At 35.3% G+C, this 15,064-nt stretch overlaps 2 protein-coding genes across 11 annotated transcripts in view; one reads left to right on the top strand and one right to left on the bottom strand.

The window, feature by feature from the left end:
• The window catches only part of ART3 (ADP-ribosyltransferase 3 (inactive)), a 126,431-nt gene that overhangs the window by 101,290 nt on the left and 10,077 nt on the right, over positions 1 to 15,064 (bottom strand). Inside the window, exons 1-2 of one of the 10 annotated variants that reach the window (XM_072941763.1) lie at positions 13,535 to 13,597; positions 12,222 to 12,252 (exon numbers count right to left, since the gene is read on the bottom strand). The exons of the other annotated variants lie outside the window; for them this stretch is intronic. The gene's annotated coding sequence lies outside the window, so the exon portion shown is untranslated. Of the gene's footprint in view, positions 1 to 12,221; positions 12,253 to 13,534; positions 13,598 to 15,064 lie in introns of those variants that run through there. 10 annotated transcript variants of the gene reach the window in all.
• CXCL10 (C-X-C motif chemokine ligand 10) lies at positions 4,320 to 6,662 on the top strand. The gene is made up of 4 exons (XM_006198241.4): positions 4,320 to 4,447; positions 4,973 to 5,099; positions 5,329 to 5,418; positions 5,883 to 6,662. The coding sequence occupies exons 1-4, from the start codon at positions 4,387 to 4,389 to the stop codon at positions 5,917 to 5,919; spliced, it is 315 nt and encodes a 104-aa protein (XP_006198303.1). The 5' UTR covers positions 4,320 to 4,386; the 3' UTR covers positions 5,920 to 6,662.

The raw sequence follows: 15,064 nt of genomic DNA, 5'->3' as shown, positions 1-15,064 counted from the left end.
GTATGTTAATCTTGTATCCTGCTACCTTGTCAAATTCTTTTATCAGCTCTAGTAGTTTTTGTGTGGCGCTTTTAGGGTTTTCTATATATAGTATCATGTCATCCACGTACAGTGACAATTTTACCTCTTTTCTTCCAATTTGGATCCCTTTTATTTCTTTTTCTTGCCTGATTGCTAGGACTTCCCAGACTATGTTGAACAGAGGTGGTGAGAGTGGGCATCCTTATCTTAGTATTTTTAGTGAGAAGGCTTTGAGATTTTTCACTGTTGAGTATTATACTGGCTGTGGGTTTATCATAAATAGCTTTTATTATGTTGAGATATGTTCCCTCTACACCCACTTTGATAAGAGTTTTGTCATAAATGGGTGCTGAATTTTATCAAATGCTTTTTCCGCATCTATTGAGATGATAATGTAGTTTTGTCCTTTCTTTTGTGGATGTGGTGTTATCACATTGAATGAATTGTGTATGTTGAACCATCTTGGTGTCCCTGGGATGAATCCAATCTGATCATGATGTACGATCTTTTTTATGTGCTGCTGGATGCTGTTTGCTAAACACTTCCTCACAGCATACACAAAAATAAACTTAAAATGGCTTAAAGACTTAAATATAAGACAAGACATGATAAACCTCCTAGAAGAAAATAAAGGCAAAACATTCTCTGACATAAATCTCAGCAATGTTCTCCTTGGGGCACTCTACCCAGGCAATAGAAATAAAAGTAAAAATTAACAAATGGGATCTAAAACTTACAAGCTTTTGCAGAACAAAGGAAACAATAAGTAAAACAAAATGACAACCTATGGAATGGTAGAAAATATTTGCAAATCATGCGACTGACAAAGGTTTAATTTCCAGAATATATAAACAGCTCATACAACTTAATAACAAAAAACCAAACAACTCAATCCAAAAATGGGCAGAAAACCTAAACAAGCAACTCTCCAATGAAGACATACAAATGGCCAATAAGCACATCAAAAAAATGCTCAATATCGCTAATTATCAGAGAAATGCAAATCAAACCTACAATGAGGTTATCACTTCACGCCAGTCAGAATGGCCATCATTCAAAATTCCACAAACGATAAATTCTGGAGACGGTGTGAAGAAAAGGGAACTCCCCCTGCACTGTTGGTAGGAAAGTAGTTTGGTGCAGCCTTTATGGAAAACAGTATGGAAATTCCTCAAAAAACTAAAATTAGACTTATCATACAATCCGGCAATCCCCCTCCTGGGCATGTACCTGGAGGGAACTCTAATTCAAAAAGATACATGCATCCCAACGTTCACAGCAGCACTATATACGTTAGCCAAGACATGGAAACAACCTAAATGTCCATCAACAGATGACTGGATAAAGTTGTGGTATATTTATACAATGGAATACTACTCAGCCATAAAAAATAAAATAATGTCATTTGCAGCAACATGGATGTCCCTAGAGAATGTCATTCTAAGTGAAGTAAGCCAGAAGCAGAAAGAAAAATACCATATGATATCACTCATATGTGCAGTCTAAAAGAAAAGTAAAAAAGAGGACACTAATGAACTCATCTACAAAACAGAAACAGACTCACAGACATAGTAAACAATCTTATGTTACCAAGTGAAAGGGGGTAGGAAAGGATAAATTTGGGAGTTTGAGATTTGCAAATGTAGCCACTATATATAAAAATAGATTTTAAAAAACAAGTTTCTCCTATATAGTGCAGGGAACTATATTCAGTATCTTGTAATAACTTTTAATGAAAAAGATATGAAAGCAAATTTATGTATGTATATTTGTGACTGGGACATTGTGCTATACACTGGAAATTAACACATTATAACTGACTGTACTTCAGTTAAAAAAAAGAGAGAATGGAAATTGGAAATCAAAATCAAGAACAATGTTCTCTCTGGAGAGGCAGCATAACAAAGTTGTTGAGAAAATGGACTCTAGAGCTAGAGTTACTGGGTAATATAAGTTACCATTCAAGGATTAAATAAGTTAACGTCCATAAAGCACTTCAAACAACACCTGGCATATAGTTAATGCTATGAAATATTTAATTAAAAATCAATTAAACTAATAAACATTTTCTCATTAATAACAGAACACTGGCAGGCATCTACCTCAACTCTCCTTTTACTTTGCTATACAGACAACATCTTAGCTGAGAACTTAGATACTAACAAAAGTTAAATTACCATCATGTATTTTTTTATTGTTTAATACTGAACTGTTCAGTTCAATATTCCATCCATGATGTCAGACACTTCCCAGAAAGTGTTTGGAATTTTTACTCACAGTTCAATTTTCATTCTGCACAAATAGCTATGGGAGAGCCCTTCCACATCACTGTCTCTCACAAAACTTTCCCTCATCAGAAGAAAGCCTTTTTGCTGGGTGAAAGTCTTCTGGGTTCTACTAGCCTCTGACTCACTTCCCTTCCTTTTGTCTTTCCAGTTTCCCCACAGCTAAGTCCACTGACTTACCAAGCTTAGCTCTACAGCTCTACCTCAGCCTCTGGAACAGACTGGCCTGGGATTTAACACCCCAGCAATTTCTGTCTGCCCCCTGCAACAACTCACTCACTGTTCTGATGAAGGAGTTTCTGCATTTGAGGTTTCAAGTCTTTTGTGTGACCAGTTTACAGATATGGGTTTTATCTTGGCCTCTATGCCACATTTTAGGCCAGTACCTGCCAAGTACACTAGGCTAAACCTAAGATGGAAGCCCTGCCTTTCCCTGAACTATCTCTACATTCCTGCAGCCTAGCTGACTCTGAAAAGACCTCCCTGATATTTTGCTAGGTTCCAAGTATCACCTGCATTTGATTTCCCACTGCAGGGTAATGCCTGCATTTAGAAAAGTATATCATTTTACACCCTGTGTTGCCAAGCACTTGCAAAGAACACAAGGAGACTGTATGTCCCTTGACTATTGCTGAACTTCTAACACATTATATTAGACAGTTATCACCTACTTCTTAGTGATGCTGTCTGCTATAAATAATCAGCCACATAATACTGAAAGCTAAGATAAGAAATCAAGTGTTGCCCCTATTTGTCTCTATTTGCCCAGTTGAAATTGTGCTTAATTATATCAACGTTATCAGTTCAAAGGCTAACACTTTTTTGCCATTGCTTTTCATGTGACATTCTCTTAGAGCTATACCCATCTTAAATCAACCTCTCTGTTTCCATTCTGTTCTCCCAAGGTCTGTCTCTGTTTTTGCCCCTCTTAAATTTATTTCCTCAAAAAGCATCTTTCATTTTTTTTTGCAGTGACCTTACTATAGCTACAAATCCTTTTCTTACTCCATTCTGGATGTTATCTTTCATGCTGATGTTTTCATTCAGGGACTGACTGTACATGAAACTTGTTTACTAACATACCAGAAATTAGATATCCAAATGAACAGCGTTCTCCCTTGAAATACTTATGCTGAAAGCTATTGACTTATCCTAATAATGTTATGAACAATCAGAGCACTTCTGGAATTCCCTGAAATTTGCCAGTTCTGTATCTCTGTCCTTGTCCAAGAAGACCAAATCTATTTCTTTGTAAGTATTTGATCAAATACTGCAATGCCTGGCTAAATTACTATCCTCCAAAATTAAATTTACCTCCAAAGAATGAAAAATTGCTATTTCTGAGGAATTTTTTAGAATTACCTAGCCTTTGAAACTAATTACCAAAGTTTAAAATAAATGTTGAAAAAGCATCATAGCTAGAATAAATGAATGGCAGACTTGGTGTAACCTAACATAGGTATCTAACATTTAAGATTATTCTTTCATACATAAAGATAATTTCCTATCTTCTTACAGAGTTATTGTAGGGATAAAATGAAAAAGTATATGATATCTCTGAAACCCATAAAAAGTGAATAAATGTAAGATATTCATGTTCATGCCTTACTGCTGCAAATTCAAATGGATTCAAAATAAGTATTAAGACTTACTCATTTTGGGGACTCTGACTTAAGGATTATGTTGACAGTTTATTTTGCAGGAGGTGCAAGGTAAGAATCCAAGTTCTATTTTTTTTTTAATTATTTCTGTTTGCAATAAAGTTCTGTTTCTCAAGAAATTCACGTTTTGGAAAGTGAAACCTAACTCACTCTCATTGAAAAAAGGGAGGTGAAGGGAAATTCCATAACTCGGAAGCCACAATAAATATAAATAATACCTCTGATTCTGCAACATGGGACTTCCCCAAGGAACAGACAGCAGGCTTTGCCGAGTCAACTGTAGTGTTATCCAATCAGAGTTAGAGAGGGAACGTGACTTTGCAAATAAATACTGCATCCTAGACCCACATTTTCTGAGACACTCCTCAACTCCTCAGACATTGGGAGCCTGCAGCAGAAGAACTTTCAGTCACGGCACCATGAACCAAAGTGCTGTTCTTATTTTCTGCCTTATTCTTCTGACTCTGAATGGAACTCAAGGTAAGGAACATCAAGGGATGTTTAATTTGTAAGATCAGAAATAGGACTGGGTGTAAAGTCTATAAATATGGAAATAACTTATTTGCAAAACTTCTACAATCTTCCTATAAATGAAGGGTAAATGAGCACAGATTCCTTCTAGTCAGAGTTTACAATCATAGAAAGAAGTGCAATGGAAGAGAAGGAGGAAGGTGGGAGCAGAAGAGGAAGAGGGATAGACAGAGAAAATGTGAGGGAATGAGGAAAGAGAATGAGACAGGTATTTCTTCAGTAAACTTAAGTAACTATATGACCTGGGCTCAAGGGTATAATCTTACAATCTACAAGAGGCAATTTCATTCTTTCAGAGAATCAACTAATCAGTCATACAGAGCTGTGTTAGTATGGGATCATTCCTTCTCAGATTAAGTAATTATGTGACTATATGGGGGTATAGAGTCTGCTGCGTACTAGCCAATCCACATCAAATGCCTAAAATGAAAACTGTGCTAACCTCCCCTGCTACACCTGTCTCTTTTCCTGCAGAAATGCTTCTCTCCAGAACTTCACGCTGCACCTGCATCAAGATCAGTGATCGACCTGTTAATCCGAGGTCCTTAGAAAAACTTGAAATGATTCCTGCAAGTCAGTCTTGCCCACGTGTTGAGATTATGTGAGTAAAACTGCACCTAATGATCACCTTCCTGGTTGTAATCATATATTAAATATGTAATGGTGATCACAGTAGATCAGTAAAGGGCTTGTGATGACTCTAAGACTTATGTATAGCAAAAGGAAACTTCTACTGTGAAACCTAAATGTCTGACGTTAAAACTGTATATTCCATCTGTTTTATTGGTCCAACATTGTTTCAAATATTTTCCCTTTATTTACTTCTATAGTGCCACAATGAAAAAGAATGGGGAAAAAAGATGTCTGAATCCAGAATCTAAGACCATCAAGAATTTACTGAAAGCAATTAGCAAGCAAAGGTAGGTTTGCTATTGCTTGTAGAACTGCTCTTTGAGAAATGTCAATCTTGGAAAGTTAGAAATATTTGCATTGGGCTTTCCTGTGGAATCCTTGGCTTAAAATAATATTACCACCATGCCCTCCACTACCTCCATCTATTTTTATACTAAGGTGTCATCTTGTGTGGTATCAAAAGCTACCTTGATTACCTGTCTAGAAGTGTCAATAGGTCACTTCAACCTTGAGGTAGAGCTATAACTATCCAAGCAAAGACGCCAAATTTCCCCCAAGCCTTTCCTGGCCTTAAAAAGGCAGCCCTTGTAACCTACATAAATTGTGCAGCAGCAGGAAAGCACACCAGATATTTCACCTCAGTACTTGGAATTATCTATGAATTCAGTGTGCTTCAAGCAGAACTCAGATTGTTTCAGAAAGAACTCAGACTGAAGTCAGAGTCTTTTACATCCTCTTTCTCTTCTTACAGGTCTAAAAGATCTCCTCAAACACAGAGAGAGGCCTAATCACTGCACTACTGATAATGAAGGACCAGAGAGAAGCTACCTCTGACAACATTTCCCTACATACAATATACATGAAGCCCTAAATGTCCATGGATTGCAGTTCTCCTAAAAGGTGACCAACCACAGTCACCAAATTAGCTGCTACCACCTCTGCAGGGCAGTGGATGGTTCATCATTAGTACTATACTATAAGCTATGCTGAGGCGCTACACTCTTAGTGAACATGCCAAGTCCTAGCCCTCACCTTTCCTATCTTCTAACGGTTATTACAGGATCCTTCCAACTCTGGGCTTATTAGAATTCTTAGAATCTCAAATAACTAAAAGGTATTCAATCAAAGCAATAATACAATACGCTTTTTAAAGAAAGATCTTTACTCTGTGGGCTTCTACTGCCATTCTTTCAAGGGGCCCACATTCTTCTGGTGGTTATACACACAATACACAGAAGCAGCTAGAAATATCTGGAAATGTGAAAACAGTATTATTTAGTGAAAGACTATACAAAGTAGAATCCTTAGGTGGATGTGTTTCTTATATTGTTTTCAGTGTTTATAGAATAACATGTAATAAAGTACTACGATGGAAGAAATTTTCAAATTTAGATACATGTTCTGCACATTATGTAAGACAAATGTGATGGATGCTTTTAAAAACAAAAATGATGTTCTCTCCTAGAAATATTAAGAAAGATTATTTAACTGCTTAGAGACCAAAAAACTAATAAAGTAATTATAACTAAGATGAAGTATCTGGTGTGTCACTTGACTGGCATATTTACTTCATAAAAAGTTTGGATTGGAGAATCCTTAGCCTAGAGAAGAAGTAGAGGATGGGCAGAGGACAAATGAGTCTGAGAATTACCATATTCCTTCTAATTATAGTCTCTTAAAAGGGCCATCATTTGGCATAACAGAGGCTTGGCTTGAGCTTCAGATCCTGAGAAACAACTTTCTATGAGACATTTCCAACTGGATAAACATAGGAAGATCAAACTGCAAAATATCTTAATTCCTCTCTCCCCTAGATCTATATCTCCTCCTCTATTCTATACCCCAGTTTAACAGCACCATCATCCACTCAGTTCCCCAAACAGAAATCTGGGAGTAACTCTACTCTCCTTCTCCCTCATCTCCCATATCCAATTAATCACTAAGAAGGTATTTCCAATGCATTTAGTTAACAAATTACTAGTATCTAGAACATATAAAGAACTCCTATGAATAAAAAAGGAAAAGGTAGACCACCAGTTGAAAAACAAGAAACAGAAACGAATAGGAATTTCAAAAAAGAAAAAAGCACAAGCCCTTAACATATGAAAAAATGCTCAACACTTCATTAGTAATCAGGGACATGTATATTCAAATCATTAAGGCATACTATTCCATACCACCAGACTAGAAAAAATCTTTAAGTTGGGTAATACCAAGTGTCAGGAAGGTATCTAGAGCAATGAGGAATGCTCTTCCACTTCTAGTGGAAGAGAAAATACCTATGACTACTATAAAAACCAATTTAGTATATCTTACACAACTTAACATGGGCACACTCTATGCCCTAGCAATTCTACTACTATGTATACACCATAGATAAATTCTTACATATGACATATACAAGAGAATGTTACAGCAGCATTGTTTGTAATGATAAAACTCTGGATATAAACCCAAATGAACATAAATAGAATAGATAAGTAAATTAGGTATGTTAATTCAATGGACTATCACACAATGTGGAAATAAATGAAATACAACTCTACACATTAACACGGATGAATTTCAAAAATAATTCTGCACAAAAGAAGCATCACAGAAAAGTATACGCAGCATGATTCCATTTACTATAAAGTTTTTAAGCAGGCAATGTAAACGCTGTGCACAGACCTTTGAACAACATGAGTTTGAACTACGTGGGTCCACTTATAGTTCTTTCAACACATACTACATGATCCACAGTTGGCTGAATCCACAGATGTGGAACCACAGATACAGAGAGCTGACCGTAAAGTTATACATGGATTTTCAACTGTAGTGGGGACGGCTGGTGCCCCTAATCCCTGCGTTGTTCAAGGGTCAGCTGTATTTGGGAGTGAAGACATATATGATGAAAACAAAAAACAAAGGAATGATTCCCATAAAATTCAAGATGGTGGTTATTTCAGGAGGCAAAAAGGAAACACAATCAGGGAAGAGCACATAAGGAGCTTCTGGACTATGGTAAAGTTCTATTTCTTATCCAGGTAATGGGTGCATGAGAATTTGCTCTTTAATCTGTACTGAAACATTTTAATTTCTTAATAAATGCTCTATGTTACATTAAAAAGGTGAAACAAACTAGCAAAGAAACAAAAAAAATTCCAGAATACTACCAACTGTGAGATGTGTTCATGAATATCAAGCAATTTCACATGGCAAAATGAAAGAATAAGAGAGCTATCAATGGAGATATAATGCACAGCATAATAATGCTGTATTGCATATTTGAAACTTGCTAAGAGAGTAAAACTTAGAAGTTCTCATCACAAGGAAAAAAATCTGCAACTATGTATGGTGACTGATATTAGACTTATGGTGTTCATTTCACAATATATATAAATATCAAATCATTAGGTTCCACACCTGAAACTAATATAATGCTGTATGTTAATTATACTTCAATAGGGGAACCTAAAAAAAAATCTAATGCAATATCGGGGAGAGGGGAAGAGAGTGGGAGAGAGCACACACACACTCTCACATTCAGGTATATAACAAAAGAATATAGTATATGACCATTACTATGAAAGCCTTAACTGGATCACAGCAAAAGTGAGGTGGCAGAATTTCTTTCTGCCCTTTCATTTTGTTTTTCTTTCTGACCCTCTAAAGCTATACAAAAGGTCACCTATATTATTCTCAACTGACTGCCAACTGATTTTCAAGAAAGTGTTAACATCAGAGATTTAAATTGCTCTCTGTTCAGAAGTAAGGCATTCATTTAACAAGCATTTATTTATGCCCATTACAGGCCAGGTTTTAAGTTCATAAGGTTATGAGTTTATAACTCACTATTAATGACAAAAACTAAGGTAAATAAATTTGAAGTGAAAACACTCCATGGACTGAAATACTTCCAAATGTACAAAAAATAGAGAAAATCGGGAAGCCTTTCCTGGGAAAGTGATGGTGATCTAGAATTTGAAAGACACGTATGTATCTGATAGGTTGAAGGAGAAAAGTAAACTCTAGTAGAGGAAAGAACATGTACAAAGACATAGGCGTGAAACAGCACAGTGTGTTCAATCTGGAAAAATGTAACTTTACAGTTAGAGGTATGGATATTGTGGGAAATGATGTTGGAGACACAGATAAGTAGATTATGAAATCCTTTCTATTCTTAGTACACCATCAACATCATGATATATTTATAAGCTATATACATATCATAAAAACACACACAAAAAATATACAAGATTGCTAGACTATGCTGTAGTAACAAGGCCCCCCATATATTAAAGACCTAACACAATGGAAGTTTATATCTTGCTCACACAAAGTTCCATGCAAGTTGGCAGGGCCTCTATGCTAACTCAGGAATATAGCTTCCTTCTATCTCAATCGAGAGTTACCATGACAAAAAGAGAAGGATGGAAGTGGCACACTGGTTCTTAAATGCTACACTCCACATTACCTTGTCCAGAACAAGGTGTTTTGCCTTCCTTAATTGCCATGAGGGATAGAAACTTATAAGGAAAAGTGTACTTGTCTCTTCCACAAATACAAAAAATCTTAATGAGATTTTTAAAATTGTAACATAAGCCAGAAAACAAGACTCATGAAGAAATCTAGTTCAGAAAGAGAAATCTAGGCAGATATTTAAAAAAATAAAAGTCTCTCCATTCTTAGAGTAAGTTGGTAAGAGGTGAAGAAGAATGTCTTTTCTGAGCAGAAAGCTCTCCATATTTAATGTAAATAAAATTTGATGTAAATAGTGAATAAAATGGACATGTCCACTACATTATGGTAAATCTCAGCAGGAGAACCTCTTTTTCTGGAGAAATATATGGGACACAATGAACAGTATGTTGTAACCTGATCTAAGAACACTGGCCTCCTACAAAGATGGGAAATGGGAAAGGGAAAAATGACTGTAATTTTGCCTCTTAATTTTCTTTGTCAGACTATACGTAGTTAATTCTCTGTCCCAGATCTAGAGAACTGACTAATACTGTTCTCCCTCCATTCAGAGACTGGATGGAACTTCAACAGGGCAGTAAAAATAAAACAATACTGAACAAGTCATTAAAGCTTGTGTGGGCCTCTTTTTTCTCAAATAAAAGGGAAGTATAAATAGCAATCTTCCAGAATGTTGCTGACACAAATAACTCAATAGTCAATTAAAACACTACTTTTAGGTGACATAATTATACATAATTTTATTTCTTTATAACTTTATTTTCTAAGTTTTCTACAAAGAATATTTTTTACTGTCCTTAAGTAGAAGAAAAAAATTAAAGAAACTGAAACTAATTTTCAAAGATTGAATTTTAAGTGCCAATCTTAAAAGGCTAGAATTTATGTTCTTAGTGACCTTCATGAAAACTAATCATCTCTGAAATAGATCTGAACTGAAAACAGTCTCACAGATACCAAAACGTCTTTCTCCACACTAGACTAAAAACTTAATGGCTTGTGTTAAATAAAAATTATTGATCTATTAGTGAATATATTTCAGGTCACCAGATAATAATGTGTGGTCACCCTGCTTACTCTCTTGCCTGCTACAGTTTATTCACTACACAACAGCCAGTTACTTATAAAACATAAGATTATGGCTCTCCCCTGATTTCATCTTCCAATAGCATTCCACCACACTTCAAATGAAATCCAAAATCCATCACAGTCTGTAAGGCTCTGCATAACTCTCCCACCTTATTCCTACCACTCTCTGCCTCCACCTTTCTACTCCAATTATACTGGCTTCCGACTGCTGCTCAAGTACAGCAAAAGTACTCCCATCACTTCCACACTCACTCCCTCACTTCATTCCTTATCTCTGTTCAAGTATCACCTTCTCAGAGAAGGCTTTCCTCACCAATCTATTGAAAATAGCACCATTTCTATCACTCTCAGTCTAATTATTCTTTCTTATAGCTTTTATCACTATCTGTAAACACAGCTGATCTTTGAACATTTCAGCAGTTAGGCATACCAACCTTCACCAACACAGACAAAAATCCAAGTGTAACTGTCAAGTTGGCCCTCCAGTTCCATGGTCCCCTATATCCACAGTTCCACATCAATGGATTCAACCAACCAGGGAACAGTGTAGTACTGCAGTACTTATTGAAAACAATCTGCTTATAAGTGGACTCATGCAGTTCAAATCCATGCCGTTCAAGGGTCAACTGTGTATATTTATCGGTTTATTCTCTATCCCCACAAAGCTGTATAAAAGCTGGGACTAGACCTGTCTAACTTACATTGTATCCATAGTATTGACAGGAACATTGGGTGCACCATAATGCTCAACAAATACCTGCTGACTGAATGAGTAACTGAATTACTGAAATTTGCCATAGCTTGAATCCTTTGGAAATCAGCATTCTCTCCAAAGACAGGCTAACTTTCCAAAGACATTAGATAACTCTTAAACTTTAGGAGAAAGTAAACTTGGAAATAAAGAGAAGCTTACTACTTTTGTTGAATCACCAGATAGGCACAAAAAGAATGATGGCCTTCTCCCATTACAATATTCAATATGTGTATTAGCAATCTGTTTACTAGACTAGGAGAGACCCCTATGTAAGAAGGGAATTAAGGTTTTTAAGGAGGAGCTTACATGACTTTTAAAGATAAAAGTGCTTTAAAACTAAGTTTAATGTTTTAATAGCAGCAACAGCTGTTAAGAGGAGGGGAAATCCATGCTCCTCAGGGTTTCATTCTGAGAGACACTTCTTTCAAAATCAAAACTAATTTGTATTATTTTCACTTGTGATAGAAACAAGCATGTTGTTTACATATTATGCAACATTCTCCTAGGACACTCAAATCTAATTAGAGACACAATGGCATGGCCATCTCATTTCCTTGGCTCAGATGCAAGAGAGAAATTCCTTCAGTTAACTTTAGAATGGGAAAGGAGGATAAAAGAAAAGAAGATGAAAAAAGTTTAACACCAACCTGAGCTTAAGGTAAGTTAAAAAGTCTTTGCAATGCCATCATTCCCCAAGCAGAAGACTTTAATCTTGGAATGTGTGGTTTTTAGGGTTCAACAACTTCCCAAAATTGTAATTAAAATGTATAAATGTTCACATATCCTTACCTTTTAATAGAGTCTCATAGAGTTCTATAACCTACAAAAGGTTAAAAACCATGAATCATTCACAAGCTTTGAACAGACCATATCAGTTTGCAGAACAGTCACATCAGATAATAGGGACATCAATTATGTACTTCATATCTGTGTAATCTTATATGCAAAAGACACTGGAAATTTCTGGCTAGTTTGGTGATTTACTTAAGAAACCTGAACTGACTTCACAAGCTGTGGGCCCTAAATGAGATATTAATAGTTCTTATTTCCAAGGTATTCCTAGAATTTCAAGACTATCTGGTCTATTTTACTAACCATAATAACACTTTTTTACTTCTAGAAGCACTGAAGTACAAACTTGCTTTGTTGTTAGAAATTAAAGACCTCCTTCAAATTACATGATCACAAAAAACAAAAAGAACTCAAGCATAATACAAAAGAAAATCATCAAACCAAGAAAAAAGAAACAAAGAAGAAATACAGTATCAACTAGAAAACAAGGTTGTAAAATTGCAATAAACACATATCTATCAATAATTACCATTAATGTCAATGGACTAAACGCTCCAATCAAAAGACATATAGTGGCAGACCGGATAATAAAACAAGAGTCTACAATACACTACCTATAAGAGACCCACTATAGGGTGAAGGACACACATAGACAGAAAGTGAAGGAATGGAAAAAGATACTACCTGAAAATGGAAATGACAAGTGAGTGTAGCAGTACTCATATCAGACAAAACAGACTTTAAAATAAAAGCAGTAAAGAAAGATAAAGAAGGATACTAAATAAGGATAAAAAGATCAATACAAGTAAGGGACATTATACTCATTAACATATATGCACCCAATATAAGAGCACCTAAATACATAAAACAAATATTAACATACATAAAGGAGAAACTGGTGGGAATACAATTAATAGTAGATTTTAACACCCCACTAACATCAATGAACAGATATTCCAGACAGAAAATCAGTAAGGCAACAAAGATCCTAAATGACACAAAAGAACAGTTAGACTCAATTGATATTTTCATGATATTACATTAAAAAAGGGAAAACAAAATATACATTCTTTTCAAGTGTACATGGAACATTCCCTAGAATAGATCACATACGTGGCCACAAAATAAACCTTAACAAATTTAAGAGGATAGAAATTATTTCAAGCATCTCTTCTGATCACCAACATCATGAAACTAGAAATCAACAACAGAAAGAGAAACAAGGAAAAAAGGACTGCATGGCTATTAAACAATATGCTATTAAAAACCCATGGGTCAACCACGAAATCAAAGAGGAAATTAAAAAATACCTTGAGACAAATGACAATGGAAACACAACCACACAAAATCTATGGGATGCAGCAAAAGCAGTCCTAAAAGGGAAAATGATAGCAATAAGGACCTTCATCAAAAAACAAGAAAAATCTCAAATAAACAACCTAATCTACCACCTAAAAGAATTAGAAAAGGAAGAACAAACAAAACGTAAAGTCAGCAGGAAACAAATAATAAAGATCAGGGAAGAAGTAAATAAATAGAAATTTTTTAAAACAATAGAAAAATTAATAAAACCAAGAGCTGGTTTTTGGAAAGAGTAAACAAAATTGACAAGCCTCTGGCTAGGTTCACCAAGAAGAAAAGAGACAGTACCTAAATAAAATAAGAAATGAAAGAGGAGAAATTACAACCAATACCATAACAAAACAAAACAAAAAGATCATAAGAGAACACTACGAAAAATTATATGCCAGCTTTGGACAACCTAGAAGAAATAGACAAGTTTCTAAAAACACACAGTCCACCAAAACTGAATCAAGAAGAAATAAATAATTTGAACAGACTAATTACTAGAAGTGAAACAGAATCTGTAATTTAAAAAACTCCCTGCAAACAAAGTCCAGGACCAGATAGTTTCACTGGGGAATTCTACCAAACATACAAAGAACTTATACTGATCCTTCTCAAACTTTTCTAAAAGACTGAAGAGGAGGGAACACTCCCAAACTCATTCTATGAAGCCAACCATTATCCTGATACCAAAACCAGACAAAGACATTGCCAAAAAAAGAAAACTGTAGGCCAATATTTTTTATGACTATAGGTGGAAAAATTCTCAACAAAATACTAGCAAACTGAATCAAACAACACATAAAAAAGATTATACACTATGGTCAAGTTGGATTCATCCCAGGGTCACTGTGATGGTTCAACATACACAAATCAATGTGATACACCGTATCAACAAAAGAAAAGAAAAAAAATCATGATCATCTCAACAGATGTAGAAAAAGCATCTGATAAAATTCAACATCTATTCATTATTCAACATCCATTCCACTCTTACCAGAGTGGGTCCAGAGGGAACATATCTCAACCTAATAAAAACTATATATGACAAACCCACAGCCAACATAATACTCAAGGGTGAAAAGCTGAAAGCCTTCCTCTAAAATCTTGAACAAGGATGCCCACTCCCATCACTTCTATTCAACAAACTACTGGAAGTCCTAGCCAAAGCAATTAGACAAGAAAAAGAAATAAAAGGGATCCAAATTGGAAGAAAGAGGTAAAAATTTTACTATATGCAGATGACATGATACTATATATGAAAAACCCTGAAGACTCCACACAAAAACCACTAGAGCTGATAAATTCAGCAAGGTAGCAGGTTACAAGATTAACATACAGAAATCCATTGCATTTCTTTCCATTGACAATGAAATAACAGAAGTGAAAAAAAAAATCCCTTTTAAAATCAGAAAAAAAAAAAAACCTTAGGAAGAAACCTAACCAAGGAGGTGAAAAACTTATACACTGAGAACTATAAAACACTGATAAAA

This window comes from Vicugna pacos, chromosome 2, assembly GCF_048564905.1.
Source record: "Vicugna pacos chromosome 2, VicPac4, whole genome shotgun sequence".
Taxonomy (NCBI): Eukaryota; Metazoa; Chordata; class Mammalia; order Artiodactyla; family Camelidae; genus Vicugna; species Vicugna pacos.
The sequence above is the reverse complement of the archived record's forward strand: the minus strand, read 5'-3'. Positions and strand labels throughout refer to the sequence as shown.